General features: G+C 42.4%; 1 protein-coding gene across 5 annotated transcripts in view; it reads right to left on the reverse strand.

Moving 5' to 3' along the window:
• The window catches only part of satb2 (SATB homeobox 2), a 57881-nt gene that overhangs the window by 21949 nt on the left and 13432 nt on the right, over positions 1–22500 (reverse strand). For 4 of the 5 annotated variants that reach the window (XM_068329693.1, XM_068329694.1, XM_068329690.1 and 1 more), the window contains 7 exons: positions 22293–22478; positions 7376–7502; positions 5855–5978; positions 3482–3584; positions 3116–3166; positions 2447–3039; positions 647–859 (listed from right to left, as the gene is read on the reverse strand). In XM_068329693.1, the coding sequence (XP_068185794.1) occupies positions 647–859; positions 2447–3039; positions 3116–3166; positions 3482–3584; positions 5855–5978; positions 7376–7502; positions 22293–22478 (1397 nt within the window). The remainder of the gene's footprint in view (positions 1–646; positions 860–2446; positions 3040–3115; positions 3167–3481; positions 3585–5854; positions 5979–7375; positions 7503–22292; positions 22479–22500) is intronic. The other variant, XM_068329692.1, reaches the window with a different exon arrangement.

The raw sequence follows: 22500 nt of genomic DNA on the forward strand, positions 1-22500 counted from the left end.
ACACGCACACAAGACACAGAGCATGGTACAATCAATTGCCTGCATCACCACAACAACACATGCAGAGAACATGCAAATTTGTATTTTTGATCCTTTCACTATTTTGTGATGTTTTAATGAGGCATAATGATTTCCTGGCTCTGACTTGAAGATTACAACTTTAAATACCAGGATTTAAGAGTCATTTAGATCAGTACCAAAGTACTTTGTTTGAGTTGATGTCTTATTATTTTCATCGACAGTAATCCCTCGTTACTCGCGGTTAATGCGTTCCAGAAAAACAAAATTCCTCGATATAGCGATCAACTATTTTTTTAAATTATTTACGATAATTTAAACATTTTTGAACCCTCCCCATACTGACATTAAACCAACTTATATCTGTATTACCTTTTCCCACAACTTAGTGACTGTTTAAAACACTTTTGTGTTAAAGAAGACGATTTCACCATGTTTGAACAGAATTGCTAATGATGACATCACTGAACTGAAATGGATGGCCACCATCACCAATTTAGAAAGAAACAAACTGAAACTAATTGATTAATTTTCCATGTTTTGTGTCATAAACATTGAAAACTGTTTGCATTTGACCATCTGTCAAATTAACTATTTGTTGTGATGTCATGCTGAGTGCTCCACGAACCTGTGAGAGGCGTGGGGTTCCAGGGCTGGATGAGTTGGAGGCAGGAAGGCCGACTGAAGGGTTCATGGTGCGCTCTCTCTCCTCCTGGTAGATTCTGTCTCTCTCGCTCTCGGGCAGGTTCAGGAAGTTCTGCATGGCTTTCAGGTTGACCAGCAAAGACTGTGATGCTGTACGAGGGTCCTCTTCCTTCCTCAAGATCTCTGACAGCAAACCCTGGATCAGCAAAACACACGTTTTCTACAAGAACTTGACAAGAAGGGGAAGTTTGTTGCTTTAAAATGTCCCGATAATCCCAGTTTACAGCCTGCAGGGCTGTGAGATGCAGATAGAGATTAAAGTGGATTTGAATTATATTCTATACATCATTGGGCAACTACTACCACTCAGTTCAGTTCTTCAAAAATTGTTTAAAAGTCCCATATTATAGTATGGCTTTCACAGTAAAACATCTAATTAACCACACTAAAATCTTTAAAATTACTCCTATTCTTTGCCCCAAATTAAACAATCCAACATTTATATGAATATGCAAATACCTAATATTTTAATAGAAATTTTATAGTCTATAACTTCATTTATAGTTGACTTGCTGGACACTAGATGACTCCTGATTTACAGTAAACCCCATTTCCCGTTGAGTCTGAGATGTTTCAGGTTTCCTCCCAGTCTATGGTGAACACTGATCGATGGTGATGCAACCTCAGGTAACAACAGGTTGTGGGGAGGTTTAGGTATCACAGGGTCTATTTTTATACAAGATTCTTACACTGATAAGAAGTACAGTATGCCCTCTCGCAATCGCGAATCAACGATTGCGACTCCACCTCATTGCAAATTTTTGGTCGGCAGTCATGTGATACCGTACACACATTCTATTGGTTGACGGCATCCGAAAGCACGCTCGTTCCGTCAGTCTCTGACTTTTGTGACACACAAAAGTGCTTTAAACAGTCTATAATAGCCTGAGAAAAGGTAATACAGATAGAAGGTGGTTCAGTATGTTGAGGGTTCATAAATGTTTAAATTATCGCAAATAATAAGATGAATAGATCTTGATCTCAATTGCAGATTCCGCAATCGCGAATTAACCGCAAAGATCAAGGGTGCACTGTATATCAAAGTTTAACTGTACATTATTTAAAGCAGCATATCAGCCTAACATTAAATGTTTCACCCATAAAATTGAGAAAGTGAAACTGAAGTTGATTTGCACCACTGACTAAAATCCGGATGGAGCTGGTCGTATTTAATGTCACTTCTTTTAGAATAATCGCTGATCATTTTGGTACGACTATAAATGTATATGAATTATTCTCTCTGAATACACACTTTTTATAGGCAGGGACACACAGATGCAAACAGCACAAAGCACCTGGTCTCTGCCAGTGGGTCTGTGAGCCACCCCCATTACAGTGATGTAATGGGGCGTGCAATAACCCCTTTAGTACAGCCTGACTGCATCAGGTGTCTGTGCTGCTGTGAGGGTGGGGGGGGGGCAACAATGCTCAATGTCCCAGCAAGCACCCGTCATCCTTCTGCTAATCCCACTGGAAACACCACGAGGTGGATAATCACTGGGTCACACTTTCATGACGTCAACCATCCAAACTTCAGCTGTTCTCTCTCCTGATGGGATGGAGAAGGAAACTCCTCCTTTCAGTGTGACATTCTGAATAAGCCCAGGATGATCTGGGCTTATTCAGGTGAAACAGCACTGCCCGTTGCTGACACATCACTTTTCTGCCACCAGGCTTCCCTAAATATTGGCCACCATCTTCACCACACCCAACACACACTCACCTGTGTGCGATTGAAGGCCACACGAGCGAACACAGCCTGTGAGACGCTAGCCCTCTTCAGCTCGTCTCTGACCTGCTGGTAGATTTCAGAGGAGACGTCAGAGGCCACGCTGTTGCTCCCAGAGTGGTCGCCCGCTTTGGAGGAACCCCTGGGGATGGGTGGGTGGTTGAGAAACTGCTGGTTGATGGCCTGGGGGTGTTGGTGGGCCAACAAACGGCTAACTGCTAGTTGTTGGTTGATGAGGTGTGCCATGGCGAGCTGTTGACGAACCAGTTGTGGGGACAGTTGGGGGGACAGCAACCCCCCTGGCCCCAGCAGGGGCTGCAGGGAACCGGGCGGGGGTGGGGGTGGAGGTACTTGGCCGGTACGGAGAGGTGGGCTGTGGTGGAGGGGTCCGTGGGGCGAGGGCTGTTGTGGCAGGGGTGGAGGGGGTGGGGGCTGCTGCGGCACCTGCGATTGCACTTGCGGATCAGCAGATCCAGTTTTGAGGAGGGGGTTGCCAGCTCCCAGGTGGCCGAGCTGGGCCAGGCCCACCAAGTGAGAAGGAGGTCTTTGGCCCAGAACACAGAAGTCTGCCATGTTGTCTCTCTCTACTGGGAAGGACATAAGACAGTCAACGTGGGCACATCGCCACCTTCATCACACAGCCACAAAGACAAGAGTCGTTACCTTTAATGTCAGCGGTGTCTCTCCCAGACCACATCTTCTCCAGGTAATCTACTGCTCAACAACACAAACACAGAGTCAGCCACCTGTGTGATGGTGATGCTGCTGCTCGCTGTCGTGACGCTCACGACCAGAACCGGTCAAAGGCACTCAGCGGTCCCACGTTATAACATTACCAACACTGAATACAGAAAGTCCACCTGTACTTATATTAATCCTGCAAACAACCACCTAATTATTGGATGTTTGTAGGATTAATACACAGATCAGATCCTTCCTTTAGTGGTGAGAACCTTTCTATATAACAGCAGTTTCTTTTTCTCAACACATTGATAAGGAGGCTGAGCCGCTGTTTACTGTTGAGCTCACCTTTCATTTTCTTATATTTCTTGTACCAACGACCAAACTCTTGGCATTTGGCAGTGGAGACGTTCGCATAGTAGGAACTATTCACTATGGAGGAAATCATACTCTGACAGAGAAAGAGAAAGAAAACATCATTAATAACAAACATAAAATCAAGCTGACATCAACCACATACATGCTGACATGAAGTCCCACACAAACAAGAGAGGGAGTCTCCAGCCATAGTCACACATGTTTTCAATGGATGCTGTGATCACACACACACACACACACACACACACACACACACACACACACACACACACACACACACACACACACACACACACACACACACACACACACACACACACACACACGGAACATGTATTTAACCTATTTTTAACCTCTTTCATGGGAGGGATTTTGGACAGACATGCTATAGCCAGCTCAGTGGAGCTGCTTGGGACCTGTGACTACCTGGTGTCACTACCTCGAGGTTTGTGCATATATGATGTGCAACATTCAGAACAAGGATTAAGGAGGGAGTCATCAAGAATTGGACACAAAGTCCTCTGAGGCAGAAATATTCATTGATTCTTCTCGTGCTTGGCATGAGTGTGTGTGTGTGTGTGTGTGTGTGTGTGTGTGTGTGTGTGTGTGTGTGTGTGTGTGTGTGTGTGTGTGTGTGTGTGTGTGTGTGTGTGTGTGTGTGTGTGTGTGTGTGTGTGTGTGTGTGTGTGTGTGTGTGTGAGAGAGAGAGAGAGAGAGCATGCAGAACACATGATTAGAGCAATGATCACCTTCCTCGGGTCATCCTCATCTCATCAGCATCAGTAGCAGGTGAAGCTAAAGCCCATTCCTCAACCAAATATTTGAATATTGATTATTTTTGTTAAGATATGACTGTTTTTCTGAAGTGACTATTTAGAAGCATTTAGCACAAACAAGACTTGACTAACTAGTATTTAAATTTAGAGGTTTTCACATTTAATGCAATTGTGATTCCTCCAGTCTAACTAAACCACAAGCTTTTATTTATCTAACACAGGTTTACCTCGGCTTAATTTGTTTGGAGTTCAGTTGTTCTCGATTATATGTCAGTTTTCAAAAAAAAAACACAGAAAAATAAAAATCAAGTGTATGTTAATTTTAAAGTTTCCATTTGTCTGCCACAATCACTGAGGAAAAGACAGGAGACAGAGCTGGAGGTAGCAGAGATGAAGATGCTGAGGTTCTCTCTGGGAGTGACCAGGAAGGATAGGATCAGGAATGAGTACATCAGAGGGACAGCACATGTTAGAGGTTCTGGAGATAAAGTCAGAGAGGCCAGACTGAGATGGTTTGGACATGTCCAGAGGAGAGATAGTGAATATATTGGTAGAAGGATGCTGAGTTTTGAACTGCCAGGCTGTAGACCTAGAGGAAGACCAAAGAGGAGGTTTATGGATGTAGTGAAAGAGGACATGAAGGTAGTTGGTGAGAGAGAAGAGGATGCAGAAGACAGGGTTAGATGGAGGACACTGATTCGCTGTGGCGACCCCTGAAGAGAAAAGTCAAAAGGAGAAGAAGAGTCTGTCCTTCACAAATACTGGAATCCTTAAATATCTAGTAAACTGTCAAAAGCACATAATTTTACTGTACAATAAAACAGAATAAAACATACAGTAATCCTTTGTTACTCACGGTTAATGCGTTCCAGGACCACCCGCAAAAAAACAAAATTCCACAATATAGCGGCAAACTATTTATTTTATTATTTACAGTAATTCAAACCTTTATGAACCCTCCCCATACTGATATTTAACCACCTTATATCTGCATTACCTTTCCCCACACTCTCAGACTGTTTAAAGCACTTTTGTATTCAAGAAGTGTTCCTTTAATACATGGAAGCTGTCAGCCATCAGAATGCACGTGGGGTGTCACCCGAGGGATTACTGTATAATATCATATTATTAGCCCAAGGCAACCCCCGTGACCCACAATAAGAAAGAAGCAGCTGAAAACGAGACAGAGACTTTTTTTCTTTACCATATTTAAAAAATAAAAATTAATTGTTTGTAATCTTAAAATAGATACATATTAATGAACTATAATTAAAATATATTAATTCATAAAGTTCAGAGCTGGGAATGGTTATCCACAGTTTAGCCTGGAGACTGAGTTACTTAAACTTACGCCAGGTGTCCTGGAACCATTTGATGGCGTAAGCCGAGGTTTACCTGTAGATGGGACCTCAACAGAGGAGGAGTATGACCCTCTGGACCTACTTGGAGCCCCTGGCCCTAATCTACAAGGTGGTCTCATTGTGAGGCAGTACTCTTGTTCAGACCACTAGAAGCTGGTGTAAAGGTGAGGCACCTGTGTTGCTGCGACAACGGATACATGACTCACCTGTGAAAGAGGACACTCTTTAGCCAGGGTGCTCTGGTTCATCTCCTTGAGCAGCTCCTTGAGGGCGTTCCTGACAGTCGAGTGGTTCCACTGCTCACAGGGCAGGTCCTCCAGCTTTGAAAAACTAGCACAACCACACACATCTCTGAGTTAGACTCCCATCTTTAGGTCATTCCAGGAATGCCTAAAACTAAAATAACACTAAAAAATCATTGCACAGAGTAATAAAAAATGGAGAATCATTACACTAATTAACACTTAAATAAACAGTTTGACATTTCAATTACTCTCATTTTATTCCATATCTGTCATATCATTGTATCTGATCGTATATGCATTTGCTGTCTTTAACTAAGGTACTGAACAAAACTGAAGGATACACAAGTGAATGAATGATAACAGAAATCATGACATTGTGTTACTGCTATTAACAGCAAAACCAAATCAACACATAAACAGTTTGTCACAAACAAGTCCCCAAAGCCCACAGCTACCAATAGTTTTAAGCAACATGACAGAAAAGCTAGGCCAAAGTTACTCAAAGTATCACACTTGGCAACAATGCTTTCTCCCACCCAGGAGGGTTCAAACGAGCCCTCCTGGGCGTCTCTCTGGTAGATAAAGTTGAATCAAGGACAGTATTGTGTGACATACAGTACAGACACTGGAATCTGCAGCAATGTTATAAATCTAAGGATGGCTTGTTGCCAGAGCAGTTTTCATTTCCACTTTATTTGCCTGAGCTCAGGTTTGGGTGGGTCACAGACAGACCTGTTCACCAACAAAGATCTGGTCTACAGACTGTGGCTCATGTCCGTCCTGCAGGCTACGCCATTAATAAAAGCTTTTTGTGGATGTTTCTAGATTTTCCATTGGACTGAGGTGAGTTGATAATTACTGGTCATTCAAAACTCCCGTTCACCCACACCCATGACTTCCTGTAAAGACCCACAGTGTATTCTCACATTCTTTCCACAATTTATTTCATTCCAACCTCAGCCTCTGAGCAAGTGTGCCAAAGCTCTGCCATCTCCATGGATACTCCCACAAACATGTAAACAAACCGGTATGCACCGAGACAATAACAATAATAACCTTCTCATCTGGAGTTTATCAGTTTTTATCTGTCCATCAAGATTGACTTATTGGAGGGAACCAGGAGTTCCAAGCAGACGGGCTCTCCCAGCAGACAGATAACAGATAAACCCCCACCAGGCCCTTTAGCGGGAGCTTCAGGGCTTCAGGGCTGCTGCATCTAAATTTGATAAATATGATAAAGTCGAGAATTGTCTGCAAAGACATGCACAACCCACTGTCTTTGAATCGTTGTAGCATTTAAAGGCCTTACTGTCCCCATGAAGGACGGACATCTATCTTTTTTATATCCGTCTGAGTGAGGGTTTAGAGTGTGAACATTCCACTGTGTTTGAAAGCTAAGGGCTGATTCCTCCTGACCCACAATCGAATGACAGAATGAAATGGACCCAGACATAAGAGGACCTGTCCTCTGTGACCTCTGACCTTTGGAGCTGGATGCGTAGTGTGACCATGTGGTAGACCTCCAACAACATGTCCGCCACCGTTGCCTCAGGTGCGTCCGTCAGGAAGTGGATGGGCAGAGGGTTCCACCTCCCCACTTTGATAATGCCTGAACAGACACATCACACTTTACTGTTAAACATATTTTAATGGTATGAAAAATAGAGCAATGCAGAACAGGAAGAAAAAGAGTGGTGTAAATTCTGTAACGTGTTGTTGCATCCTGAACTACCTGTGTGTCAGCCGAAGCTTCGGCGCTGCACATGCTTTCAGGTCGTTCCTGTAGAGCTTCTGTTTTAGTGTTGCTCATGCTAACAGGGTGAATGTGGCAGCACACATTCGAAGGAGCAGCAGTCACTGTCTTTTGTGTCACTTGTGATTGCTCATTATCAAACAACAAAAACATATTTAATGGATGGGGACTTGTCAGCCTGGTAACCATGGAAACAGAAAAGCTCACTCTGTGTGAGTTCTGTGTGTTGTTCTGTCATCAGCGCACCAACACAATTTATACGATGTCTACACAGCTAATGGTGATCAAAACCAGTACTTCATCCCAGTCCTCCCAGTGCCATGACAACCCTAAGAGTGCTCACCTCACTTCGGTCTATATTTGAGGCTTTTACGAACCACTGATCACTACAATCCAATGATCGGTATTTCCTCAGAACCCTACAGTGGAGGACAGTCGTTAACTGGTTCCAGGAGACGTGACTTCAGTTGAATGAACTCGTCTCAAGACTAAACTGTAGATAACCATTCCCAGTTCTGTACTGAACTTTATTCATGAATGCATTTTAATAACATTTGGTTAATATGAATTGATTTTAAGCTGAAAAACAATTTCATTTTTTTAATACAGTACAGAAAAAACGTTTCTCGGACACAGTGGTCTGTGTCTGATATGGTTGTTTTATCGTGGAATTTCCACAGGTTCCCGCTAGTATGTTGTTATATATTTTTGTTCTGATTTATTATACAGTAACATGATGTTATGCGCTTTCAACAAATTTACTAGTGATTTTATGATTTCAGTATTTGTGGTGGACAGACATAAAGTGGAGTACAATGAAATAAACTTGATTTTCATTTTTCTGTGTATTTTTTGAAAGCCGACGTATAATCGAGAGCGACGTAACTCCAAACAGCACAAGCAGAGGGTAACCTGTAGACAGCCTTCACCTTCTGTACTTCTAGGTAGTCTTAATATTGGATATGACTGTGTTTTAGTGAATACACTAAGCAGGACAAACATTTTGATGTTTATTACAGAGATTAATTAAATGCTTTTTCTGAATTGCCTGCTGGGCAAATGTATTGGACCACTGGCTGTGACTCGGACTGATGTCTCCAGTAAGAACAATCGGAACCGTTTGATAACCATCTAACAGTACAAAGCAACAATCTAGACTCCAGCTGCTAAAAAATATGTTTATATTGAAATTATTTGCTTAGAATGTATTTATTGTTTTGTTATCTTGTGTATTTTGTATGTGTCAGACCGTCAGACACCAAACGCCTGCAGACACTAAAGATCATTTAATGTGAGTTTACCTCCTTATATTTGTGTTGTTTCAGAGGCCTGCAGCGCCATGAAGGTAGCCCTAAATACCAACAACTGAACACACTCTACAACACACACAGTCACATACACAGCGTTCTCATCAGCGTGTGTTCTTGCGTCTTTCATGTATATTTTTTGACAGGGACGCATAATCATCAGACAGTGTGCGTCCCTGGGACGCAAGCTTTAAATGCACTTTCATTCACCAAAAATATTCATAATTTTTCTATTTCTCCACTTGAATTTTGAATCCGGAAATCGCCATTATGTTTTGATCTGGCACGAGTTTCTCATCACGAAACTCACCTGCGTGATTCCGCCTTATTAAAATCGACCAAACGGCAACACAACGTTTGCTCGCTTTTCATGCTGCAGTGAGAGCGAGGAGTTAGTTAGGCACTCCAGAGCAAGCATAAACTGTCGCTTATGTTTGCTCTGGAGAGTCCTGTTGGGTTTCTCTGTCTGTTAAAGCGCTGTGAAATATCTGCTGATGTGATTAAGCGCTATACAAATAAAGGTTGATTGATTGATTTATTATCACCATGTCTCCGAAAAAGATGCAAAAGTTGGAGAAAAATCAAGTGACAATGAGTGCTTCCTTGCATAAAAAAAAAGTTAATAAAGAAAAAGAGACAGATATTACTGACAGATAGTACTGAGATGTGTGGAGAGGGCACTGTCAGCTTGGTGCAGTGTCCACAGGAGGGTACAGTATATGAATTAAGGGCAAAGAAAACTATTGAGTGAAAACAATATGTGAAAAAAAAATGTATTACATCTTAATTTATTTCTAAAACTGTTTTTTTAAATGACTACCAGGCTTTAACATTTTGATAAAACTAATATATAATTTTACTCTTTTTTTTTTACTTTTTACAGTTATGATGTTATTATTAAAAACATTAAAATTAATATTTTGTTTAGTTTTTATATTGTTCTATTGGCAAAACTCAATCCTTGCGTATGTTTCTACCGTATATTCTGTTACTACTTTTGGGATACGTAAACGTCATGTTGGGATGCACAAATATTTTATGAAGCGCATCCCAGGGATGCACTACTTTCTTGAGGTAAAATGAGCTCTGCACACACACACAAACACACACACACACACACACACACACACACACACACACACACACACACACACACACACACACACACACACAGAGAGAGAGAGAGAGAGAGGGTTTTCATAGGGACTGGCTGGAACTGTGAAAACTAAACAAAGCTAATCACATTACTATCCCTAAATGAGATCCAGACGGGTCCTCTCAGCGTTCCCTCATTGCTGCCCCCCACCACCACCACCTCTCCTATGCCCTCAACCTCCCCCCTTTCTCTTACTTTAGATTCCCCTTCCCTCCAGATCCATCTGATCTCTTTTCCATCCATCACTTTGTTGTATTTTACTATATTTGATCTTTGATTGTAAGCTGAGCTGCTTCCAATTATCTGATCCTACAGGGTAGCATCATTTAATCCATTAAGAGCAGAAAGGACGACCCCTAGGATCCCTAAATGCATCCCCCATGAACGTTCAACAATGTAAAGTCAGCCAGATATAACCTGATTATAACAGTGGAGGGCGGAACAGTTTATTCCTCCACCCTGTAGTCTGGATCTGACGGATCTGGACTGTCAGTTGAACCTGTACCAAAACAAAAAAATGTACCAACACCCAAAGGATGTCTTATTGTTTTTCTTTGTTATCCATGGATTATTCTCCAGGACACTGAAGTAAATGTCAGCATGACAATAAAGAAAGTGGACAAAAAACCATGGATCTGTGTTCTGTGCCCTGTGTCTATATGTGATCTAACCCTAACCCTAACCCTAACGCTAACCCCTAACCACATCCTTCAACCGGCTGGGAAATCATTCCTGGAGTTTTTGAATAATCCTGCAAACAAACGAAAATGTGAGTTCATCGCAGGGAAAGAACTTTTTCTATTTCTTTTTTCACAAATTTATTTCATATGCATACGTTTGACATTATCAATATGACACAATATTTCTCACATCTTTTCAGGATTAGATCAAATCGGGTGGAAACTACAATATAGTTTACCTGTAAGCTTTAAAGTTAATAAGCGTAGAAAAACATTGAGATTGGATTTTCTATGTTGTCAAAATGAAATGTTAATTTCACATCTGAAAGAGTTTGTATTTTTATGCGAGGGAAGATGTAATGAAACACATTTTAAAGAGAGGGAACAAAACACTCAGATCATTTTATTACAAAGAGGAAAAGAGTCGGCCCTACTTTACTCTTATTTATTGTGTCTCTTCCTCCGACAGTCAAAAGACACACACACACACACACACACAGACACACACACTCGTCTGAAACAACAGTTCTGCTAATGCCAGGTTGAGTGGAAGCAAATGCGTGAATAAGCAGACAAACACAACCTCACAGAGGACACATGACAGCACACAGAGAAGTGGACATGTTCATGTACCAGCCTGCACGCAAGCACACACCAACACACACACGCCAACACACACACACACACACACACACACACACACACAGTGTGATGGTAAACGCATTAATAATTGATTCATCATTTTGGTCTGCTGTTCAATGTGCTCTGCTTCTCGTCCACATGTAAAAGTAGAAATCATTGTTCCCATTTCCACATTAAAATTCCACCTCCCAGAGATGAGCTTTCATGTGGCTGCTGGCGGTTTGGCTCATGTCTGTGTCTGCCCATCCCACAAACACACACTGATTCCTCCGACTCCTCTCATCAACAAACACACACACACACACACACACACACACACACACACACACACACACACACACACACACACACAAATAATAGCCATGTTCACACAGTGATCCCATTGTCCCTTGCTAGAATACGTCTTAATGGTTGCAGCAGGCTGCACATGAACGCAAGACTTGGTCCAAACTGGTTCCAGTTTCCACCCCTGGCACATGCCGAGGTAAACCCCATACGCCCGGTTCCTCCTCTCATCTCCCGTTGTCATTTCAGCGTGTGTGTCTGCCAAACACTGGAAATTAACACGAGACACTCAAATCTATAAAGTACTGTGGAAGAAGTTGAGCTCAGTCCGGGACAACAGCTCGAAAAAGAGTTTCAGGCTTATTATAAATAATAATAGTCCTGTCATGTGCTCTAAGAGTAATCGGAAAAATGAGTCCCCCCTGGGAAAACTCACATGAGCACCACCTCCAGTCAGAACAACTCACTCACACACCCTGTGTGTTACACCACCAACTTTAACGTAACAGAAACACGACAGCACACATAAGCAAATGCTTGGTTAATAGTTAAAAATGTGTTCCTTCAATAACATTCTAATTGCAGTTTGATATTAGGTTCTAGCTTCCATTGTAGAGGTTAGAGTAGGGAAAAGCTGGATTAGTGGGGAAAGGGTATTTATTAACATTAACACCGACGGGTCAAGTAAAACAATAGTTAAGAGTCTGAGACTAAATGACTTCAAACTTCGGAGTTATCGCTGCATGATTCTAACACTCTGAGCAACAAACAACCCATTCTCTTTGAAACTGTCATGTTTTTTTGCCATATTATGACTTAAAAGCTTGTGAACATCAAAGTTTCCAACTCCAGCCTGTGAATCATCTGAGGAATAAATCAATGCTTACAAGTTGTCACTGTAACACTGACGAGATTTTTTTAAATCTTCCACGTCCTACTGATTATTAGAGCGCTGACTGGAAACGTGGAGTTCCAGCAAGGCTCACAGATACAACGGACCAGATGTCCATCCAGCTTTTTTAAATGTTTCCAATATTGATCTCTTTACTGTCAACTGAGCATCTGCAATGTTAGTTTTCACCATCCATGACTGAAGGTGTGGAATACTGCTTTGAAAGAGCTTCACGACCATCCAACAGCTAGCTTGTTTGGCTGGTTGGTGTCTGGGTGGGTGGGTGGTTCGGTTGGTTGGTTGGTGGGTTGGTCGGCCAGTTGGTTGGTCAGCTAGTTCAAATTTCCACTTGATGAAAGGAAAAAACTTTGTAAGGGACCCATCAATTGTCCAGCTCAGTTTGTGATAAAGAAATTTTGAATCATAGCTTTTTATAAGGATATTTGTAATTTCCTCAGTGAATGAATGAATGAATAAATCAACCAATCAATCAATAAATAGACAGACAGAGATGAAGCGATGTGACTGACATGCACTACTTTGGCTGGTGGTGTGCTGTCCCTCTGCAGCAGCGACTCGTCGCAGCAACCACGCCGTCTCCACTCGTCTGCCTCTGACTGACCGCTGTTAACCTTTCCCTGACTGAAGCCCCAAAGTACACGTCTGCTCCCATCCAGTCTATAAAAGCCTTGGACCCGTGTAATTAAAATCAACAATATTTCCCAGTTAATTACTGGGCTAAGCTAATTAAAGAAAGGCCATGGTCCTCACAGAGACTTTAAATACACAGCTGGGACAGAAGAATGCAGGAGACAATTCAAACACGCAGAAAATAGCTGGAACTCTGTGTAATTTTGGTCGTGGACCACAAGAAAAAATGTGGAATGTAAGCCAGAAATTATTCATTTAACATAAATGCTTGTTTTAAAAAACAAAAAAAATATTTAGGAAGTGTGTGTATGTGTGTATGTGTGTGATTATGTGTGTATGTGTGTGATTATGTGTGTATGGGTGTGACTGTGTGTGGGTGTGACTGTGTGTGTGTGTGTGTGTGTGTGTGTGTGTGTGCGTGTGTGTGTGTGTGTGTGTGTGTGTGTGTGTGTGTGTGTGTGTGTGTGTGTGTGTGTGTGTGTGTGTGTGTGTGTGTGTGTGCTTTGTTCACACACTCGTGAATCGTGCTCAGGTCTGTTCTGTGTGTTGAGTGTGAGGTCCGTGTCGGTCTGTGTGCTGCTGTCAGAACGGACTGCGTTGATCTGGACAGGGGGCGCTGTAGCTCCTTGAGCCGCTGTGACTTCTTGGGGCACTGTGGTATTTGGGGCCACCATGGCTCCCAGAGATGGACAGAGTACTTGACCCCAGTACTTGAGTAAGAGTACAAATACTTCTGGTCAAAATTTACTCAGTCAACACATTACTTGAGTAACAGTAAAAAAGTACTTGCTTTTAAATGTACTTAAGTATTCAAGAGTAAATGTTTTTAAATGTACTTAAAGTAAGAGTAAGAGTAAATTCCTATTTTTTATCTTTAATGAGAATGGACCTGACTGAATTACTGTCATTTTACAATTGTATATATAGTACCTTGTATCTCTTGTTTCAGAGAAAACTCTTTGAAAACACCTGCACTGATGTGCTTACCTGTAGAACCATTATGTTTTACTGTACCAAGCCTTCCCCAACATCTATAAAAATGGAAATAAAATTAATGGAATCATCAAAGAGGACAATTATGTCATTTTTACATTTATTAAACAATCCCCCCCTTCCATACACACACAAGACCAAATGGAGCCACACAGGCTCAACCAACTCGTTTAACTGGGGACCAAGTGGAACCCCTAAAGGACACACTGGTGGACTACTGGTTGAGAACCACTGCTTTACAACAAACTAAATCTCTGCTTTCAACAACTCAATGTTTACAGGAAGGACATATCCCAGTACCACAATATTTGTCTCCCCCAGACTGTCTGTATCCCCCCACCTGTCAGTCTGTCTGTCTGTCTGTCTGTCTGTCTGTCTCACCCCCCAATCTGTGTGTCTCCCCCTGCCCCCCAGTCAGTGTGTCTCTGTGGCCCTGTGTCCACCAGTCTCTGTCAGTCTGTAGTTCTGTAAAAATTAAGTGACTAGAGTTCTCTAGGTGAGACTTTTGTCAGTTTTTCTTCAGCGAACACAATAAGTATTTGAAAATGTACTTTCTCTTGTCTGAGTCCGCGTTGTCCTTTTTCACTTCTACAAACTCGAACATATCTGTAAGATGAGGCCATGGGTTTTTTTCCTCCACCTCATAAAACTCCGGCTCATCATGTTCATCAGATTCAACGAAGGCTTCTTCGGCAGTCGTCATTACCACCGCGGTCTTGTTTTGATAAGATTGGGTAGGGGATGACGTATTTCCGCTTTTACGTAAATCCCAGTTGAGAACGTGTACTGTGATAGGTTTTCTTCTTTGACGAACACTGCGTGAGGCCAATTGCGATTTTTTGTTTGTTTGTTTTTTGTTTGGTTTTTTTGGGGGGGGGGGCGACGACAAAAAAACAACAACAGGCAAACCTAAAAGTGACGAGTGTTCATGAGCCTTCCCAGAAATTAACTCGAGTAAGAGTAAAAATCTTTGCCTTGGAAATGTATTAGAGTAAGAGTAATAAGTATGAAAGAATTGTAGTATTTGAGTAAAGTAAAAATCCTAAGAATCTGTACTTAAGTACAGTACTTAAGTAAACTTACTCCTTTACTGTCCACCCCTGATGGCTTCTGATCTGCATGCACACTGAGTGACCTCCATGATGCCAAACATGCTAATACTAGCATTAATCTGTAAACCATAGCAATGGCTCTAGAACTGAGTTGTTATTGTGAGTCATCACTATATTAGTTTGTGCATGTGTGTGATGCTTATTGCCAAGCCCAGTTGAAGAGGCGGTGTGAAAAAGATGGTTTGTTTACCGTCTTGAAAACTTTTCAAAAATTACATATTCAATCCCATGTGAGTACGATATCCCTTTATTCATTGAAGGAAACATCGATAGGATGGACCTGAAAATAGGTATATAAAAATAGGCTATAAATAAAAATAGAGATAATACCACACATTTAGATTTAATTTTATGAATATAAAACTTACATTTTATTATATATAAGTAAAATGTCCCTCTCACCCTTGTGGGGTGGTATCTGTGTGTCATCCTCAAGCTCGGGTCCTCTACCAGAGGCCTGGGAGTCTGAGGGTTCTGCACAGTATCTTAGCTGTTCCTAGGACTGCGCTCTTCTGGACTGAGACTTCAGATGTTGTTCCAAGAATCTGCTGGAGCCACTCTTCCTGTTTTGGGGTCACTGCCCCAGGTGCTCCTACTACCACGTGGACCACATTAACCTTGACCTTCCACGTCTGTTCCAGCTGTTCTTTCAACCCTTGATACTTCTCAATCTTTTTGTGTTCCTTCTTCCTGATGTTGGTGTCAGCTGGAATTGCCACATCTATCACCACTGCTCGCTTCTGCCCTTTATCCACCACCTCTATGTCCGGTTGGTTGGCCAGGAGCTGTTTGTCAGTCTGGACGCCAAAGTCCCACAGTCCTGCCTTGTTGTTCTCAACCACCTTTGATGGTATGTTCTTTGGGATCTGGGTACTTCTAGTCCATACTGGGTACAGATGTTCCTGTGCACTATCACAGCTACTTGGTTGTGCTTATCCATGTATGCTGAGCCAGCAAGCATCTTACACCCTGCTACGACATGCTGGACTGTTTTTAGGGCTTCTTTACATAGCCTGCACCTTGGGTCAGATCTACTGTGGTAGATATTGGCCTTTACTGCTCTTGTACTTAGGGCCTGTTCTTGTTCTGCCATGATCAGTGCCTCTGTGCTATTTGTCAGTTCAGCTTTGTCCAGCCATTGGTAGGTCTTCTTGATATCAGCCACTTCTTCTATCTGATGATGGTGCATGCCGTGTAGGGGCTTGTCCCTCCATGTTGTCTCCTCTGCCTCCTCCTCCACTTTCTCGTCAGGTTTCTGTTGTGTGAGGCATTCACTGAGCAGTTCATCTTTTGGGGCCATCTTCCTGATGTACTCTTGGATTTTCAATGTTTCATCCTGGACAGTGGCCCTCATGCTCACTAGTCCTTGGCCTCCCTCTTTCTGCTTAGTGTACAGCCTCAGTGTGCTGGACTTGGGGTGAAATCCTCAATGCATAGTGAGAAGCTTTCTAGTCTTGACATCTGTAGCTTCTATCTCCCCCTTTTGCCAGCCTATGATCCCAACAGGGTATCTGATGACTCGAAGTACATACATGTTAATGGGTCGGACCTTGTTCCTACCATTCAGCTGACTTTTCAGGTGAGCAGTAGGACTTGCCTTTCTCTCTGGAGGTATTTGGTTGTGGTCGACTTCTTTGCGGGCTCCTCATGATTGGCATTAGCCTGTGGGATTCCAAGGTATTTGTAGCTACCCTGTATGTCTCCTATCCTGCCCCCTGGAAGGTCAACCCCTTCAGTTCTAATCATCTTGCCTCTTCTCGATACCTTCCGGCCACATTTGTCTAATCCGAATGACATCCCTATGTCGTCGCTACAGATCGTGGTGGTGTGAATCAGTGAGTCGATTTCTTGCTCATTCCTGGCATACAGTTCCAAGACAGTTCCAGACATTCCAGTATCCACATATGTGGCATTGAATCGTAGGCTTTCTGGTAGTCAATCCAGGCGGTGCGCAGGTTAGTCTGCCTGTTCTCACAGTCTCTGTGGACTGCTCTGTCCACCAGTAGCTGGTGCTTGGTTCCCCCGGTGTTACTACCAACTCCCTTCTGTGCCCCACTCATACAGTATATTGATCCATGTGCCTACTCATCTAAGGCCTTGTTCAGACTAGTCACCGATATCCAATTTTTTGCTCATCCAAATTGATGTCGCATATCTCGTGTGTAGTGTGAACATTCCCAATCGGATTTTTGCAGGACGGATTGAAACCACATTCTGGAGGTAGTTTCAAACAGAGGCGTCTGCAGTCTGAACAGCTCCCAACACTCCGATCTGATATGGCAACGTCATATTTGCGACGCAAGAGGAAGGCAACAGAAGGAAAAGCGTCGCGCATTACGGAGGAAGATATTGACGATGTCTGGTGTGTGTGTGTGTGTGTGTGTGTGTGTGTGTGTGTGTGTGTGTGTGTGTGTGTGTGTGTGTGTGTGTGTGTGTAGAGAGAGAGAGATGGAGGAGAAACTCAGAAGAAGAAGCAAATACTGTCAAAGTTTGAAGGAGAGGTAGAAAGAAGGAAAAGGAAAGGTCTCCTCACAGATTCAAAGTCGGACAAGTTCCTGTTTACAAAGTAGAAAAGAAGCAAACTGAGCACATGAAAGAAACTTTTTCATTCGGACTCCAGTAGTGAAGCACATTTAGTGAACTGACCACTCTTCTACGAGACATGCTTGTGAAACATTCCCCAGAACATGAGTTGGACGTCAGTCCTGGTAACTGGACCGAAGTTGATCAAGAGAAGCATATCCTCCCCTGGGCTCAAGCGGGTATCTACATGGATTATCAGCAACACACTAATTGCTTTCACTTTTCTAAAGAAACATGAAAGTAGGCTAGTTGAAAACAACAAGACCAGTCTTATTACATAAAAAGGTGACTTTTTTATGACATTGAACTCCTGAATACAGTCGGAGTGTGGCAGCACTGAAACATATTGACTACAATGACACAGCGGTATGGACGGTCAGAAAGCCAGGCTTCTCTGAAGGCTTGGAGCACACCATGAGGACAGAATGAAATCCCACTTGACAAAAGAGGCACAAAATATCCTAACTTTTTGACACAGGTCTCATGGCAGGATCCATCAACCTCCTAGTCTCTACCATAGACAAAAGTCAACTCAAACCTGGCCTGTGACCTGACAACATTCATCTTAACCAAAGCTTGTATTTTGCAAGAAAGAGGAGATAAAGCATAGGGACACCAGCAGCATTTCAGTCATGAAGGAAAAGCAGTCACTTAACACCATGGAGCCTGTAGCCACGGTGACAGAGAAGCAGAGAACAACACAATTCAATCCACAAAGAAATAGACGGATTGCGCTTGATAGTGTCAGAAAGTCCTTCTTCCCCGGTGGTTTGACATTCTGTTGCGTTCAGTTTGGCTCTATTCAACCTAATATGGACCACCAGGGGCTGAAATCAACAGCAGCTTTCCTGAAGACCAAAGCGACATCCACTGATGCGCTGAGATCTCAGATTCTATGTATTATCGGTTTATCGAATATGATTATGTTCTAGTCCATTGTCACACCTGCAGTTGTTACTGTTGCATGCCTAACAACAAATGAGGTTAATTCAAATTATGACATTAATTTGAATTAAACTTGAAATATATATATATATTATGGAAGAGGAACTTTATGGAAATACTCATATCCAAAGACATGTATTTAACTGAGAGGACGTCAAGGTAAAGTAACCACACACACACACACACACACACATACACATACACACAAGCACAAGAGTGCCAACAAAAGTTTTTCAAAAAAGTATAGATGCTAACAACTTCCTCCCCATATGTTTGGTTGGCTCCCAGGGTTCACTGTATCAGCGTCTGCTGATGTGGAATGAGTTAGGGTTAGGGGTTAGGGTTATGGGGTTACGGTTAGGGTTAGGGTTAGGGGTTAGGGTTAAGGGTTAGGGTTAGGGTTAGGGGTTAGGGGTTAGGGTTAAGGGTTAGGGTTAGGGTTAGGGGTTAGGCTTAGATTAAGGGTTAGGGTAGGGGTTGGGTTTAGAGTTAGGGGTTAGGGTTAGGATTAGGGTTAAGGTTAGGGGTTAGGGGAAGGGGCTACGGTTAGAGTTAGGGGTTAGGGCTAGGGTTAGGGTGAGGGGTTAGGGGTTAGGGTTAGGGTTTTAACTCTGGTCATGTATCTTTGCCCGGACAGAGATAGTTTGAAAATGAAGGAGGACAAAAATTCATTTTTTAAAAATACCCACATTTATGTTTCAGGGTCTGGATAGACTGAATTCCAATGACACACACACACACAAACACACACGCACACTCAGTCTCTTGTCATTTTGCTTACGGTCACTCTGTGCTACCATTTCGTCTACATGAGGAAACTTTCCTTGTTGGAGTTTTCTGCATACTTGTGAAAAGAGAGCAGTAAATAACACTGTCCCTTTGCAGATGACTACCATGTGTGCAACAATAAATTACAGAGTTTGTCTTTAACTCTGCTTCATAAAGATCCTCACACATACTGTACACACACATGTATTTTCGTCTTGTGGAGACATTTCTGTCCAACTCTTTGTTGTGTTTTTAATGAATTTTACAGACTCAGTCTGTCTGTTAGTTGTGTTTTGGAGACATTCTTGTGCTTATTACCAACATAATAATAGTGCCTCATCTAAATAGACAATTTCACAGGCAGTTTGTTTCTCAGCCTCACAAGTACATGGAATCTGCTTTCCTTCTCGTCTTTACCTAAAAACGCTGGCGTACATAATCACACATACAGAGGAACAATTTAACAGCTTGCTCTTTTGTTTTTTAAGAGAGTAAGATAACAAAATCTTGTTTGTAGAGTCAGCAGAAGCACACTTTAAAATAAAAGGTTGGCAAAGGTGAAAACTAGCCTGGTTCTATGTGAGGAAAACGTTTGTCTTCCAGAATGAGCCAGAGCACCAATTGGCTCTGCCTCCACTCTTCCTGCCAAGCTCAGCTCATGTACTGTATGAGCCTTCACGTTTAGTTGATATTTGAGAGAATGATATTGGTCCTCTCCCAGGTCTCAGAAATACAGGAAATAGTGAAACAGCATGTCTTCAGCTGGAAGAGCTACTTCTTTGGAAGCCGCTGGACATACAATCACAAACGTGTGTCAATACTGTCTATTTGTCATCAAAAACTTATCAGGGCAGCAGGTATTATAAAGTGAGCAGAAACCAAACTCAGGTGATGTAAGAGCAATAAATGATAGAGACTCAAAGACATTCACCCAGGGGACCTCTGTTCTTGTCCCATGAAAACCCAAAAGGAAAGATTACCTCCGCCAAAGAGGTTGTACTTCCTACTGGTCATGATTTGTCTCTGTTGGCAGGTTTACTCAACAAGTTATTCATTGATTTTGATTAAATATTTTGGAGATTTGGGGTAAGGGCCACACATCTGAATTTTTTGGTGGTCAAAATCATCATATAGACCCATACGGTTTTAAAAGATTCTTTACCAATGTTGGGCAGATACAACATTCTTGGTTTGGATAAAGTCTAACATTGTTGGACAAAATCATTAGACAAGTCCTCGACATTTAGCACAGAGTATTATTTCCTCCCCCTGCTGTTCCGATATAAAGTCATTTTATTTAGACATTCCTTTTTTATGTTGGATTTCTCCCTTTCATCACTTTTATTTTATTTTCTAGACTTCCTAATATTCCTTACCTCTCCCACCCTCATACCCCTCCACCCCCACCCCGCCCCCCCACACACAGACCCTCCAGGAAAGAAGGACAAAAAAATCCCTTTTTCTTTTTCACCATTTTGGCAGGAAAGAACAATTTGACTGTGTTTTAGCCAATGGACAGTGATCACACGGACCTTTAACCTCATCACCCTCTATAAAGGACTTTCTGTTTCCTGGTTCCTGGACACAGAGCCATCTTCCACCTGATCTTGTCCTCCCTTAATTAGCTTGTCCTCTCTATCCCTTCCTCGTTTATTCAATTTAATTTAATTCTTACCCTGACCATAACCCTTTACCCCACCCAACCCTATCCTTAACTGTAACCCTAACTCTAACCTTAATCCTATACCTAACTCTAATTGTAACCCTAGCTCTAAACCTACCCCAAAACTCTAACCCTACCCCCAACCTTTAATCCTATTTCCAACTGTAACCCTGACCTCCAACCCTGTCCCTAACCATAACCCTAACCGTAACCCCAACTCTAAACCTACCCCTAAATTCTAACCCTAACCGCTAGCATTAATCCCTAACCCTAATCGTAACCCCAACTCAAACCTACCCCTAAACTTTAACCCTATCACTAGCCGTAACCCTAAACTCTAACCCTTACCCTAACCCCAACCCTAACCCCTGACCCTGACCTCTAACCCTAAAACGATGTGCTGTCTGTGGCCTAAACCCACTGTGACTGTTTCACCAGCCCACAAGTGAAGTATGAAGGTCATGTCTACCTATAGCTGGTAGATTTCAACAGTCATGAGGTCTTTATGGAGCCATAGGAAGCCAAACTATTCCCTCCTTCCCTTACACAGAGGCATGGTTTTCTTGAAGTTTCAAATTGCTGCTCTATAAGGATGTACGGACATCTGTGAGAGCATGTATAGACCCACAATCCAGAGGTGAGATGTGGACAAACCAACATGTTCCTCCAACAAACTTGATTCTCTGGAAAATGTTTTTGTTTGTTTTGTCAGTAGTCATAGAGATTTTTTAAGTTTATGGTAACAGCATAGTAACATGCTAAACATTGGAACAACTATATATGTGCTAAATGTTTAGCACTCATAAGACTGATATTAAGGAATATAGTTTGAATAGTTTGCTTTGTGCAACATGTGTCTTACAAAATACTGGGTGTAGTCACGTTTCATTTTTAAAATTTGTGAACTTGATGCCTCACACTAATAAGTGTGAGGCTCTAGTTTAGTGGCTTTAGCAGCTCCTGACTGACCGTGAGCTTGGGCAGCAGAACTGTGAGAGTAGCCGAGGGTCAACAGAGCAGTTTCCACCAGCTGCGAGAACAGAATATCCTTCTTGACCAGGACAAACTCTGCATGCTCCTCCCTTCCCTCACATCCATCCGTCTGAAGGCCTCCATCCGACTGCTCCACCACACAAAAGACTGGGATCATCAGACCTGTGGAAGAGGATAAAACAAG

The sequence above is a fragment of the Antennarius striatus genome, chromosome 12 (genome assembly GCF_040054535.1).
Source record: "Antennarius striatus isolate MH-2024 chromosome 12, ASM4005453v1, whole genome shotgun sequence".
Taxonomy (NCBI): Eukaryota; Metazoa; Chordata; class Actinopteri; order Lophiiformes; family Antennariidae; genus Antennarius; species Antennarius striatus.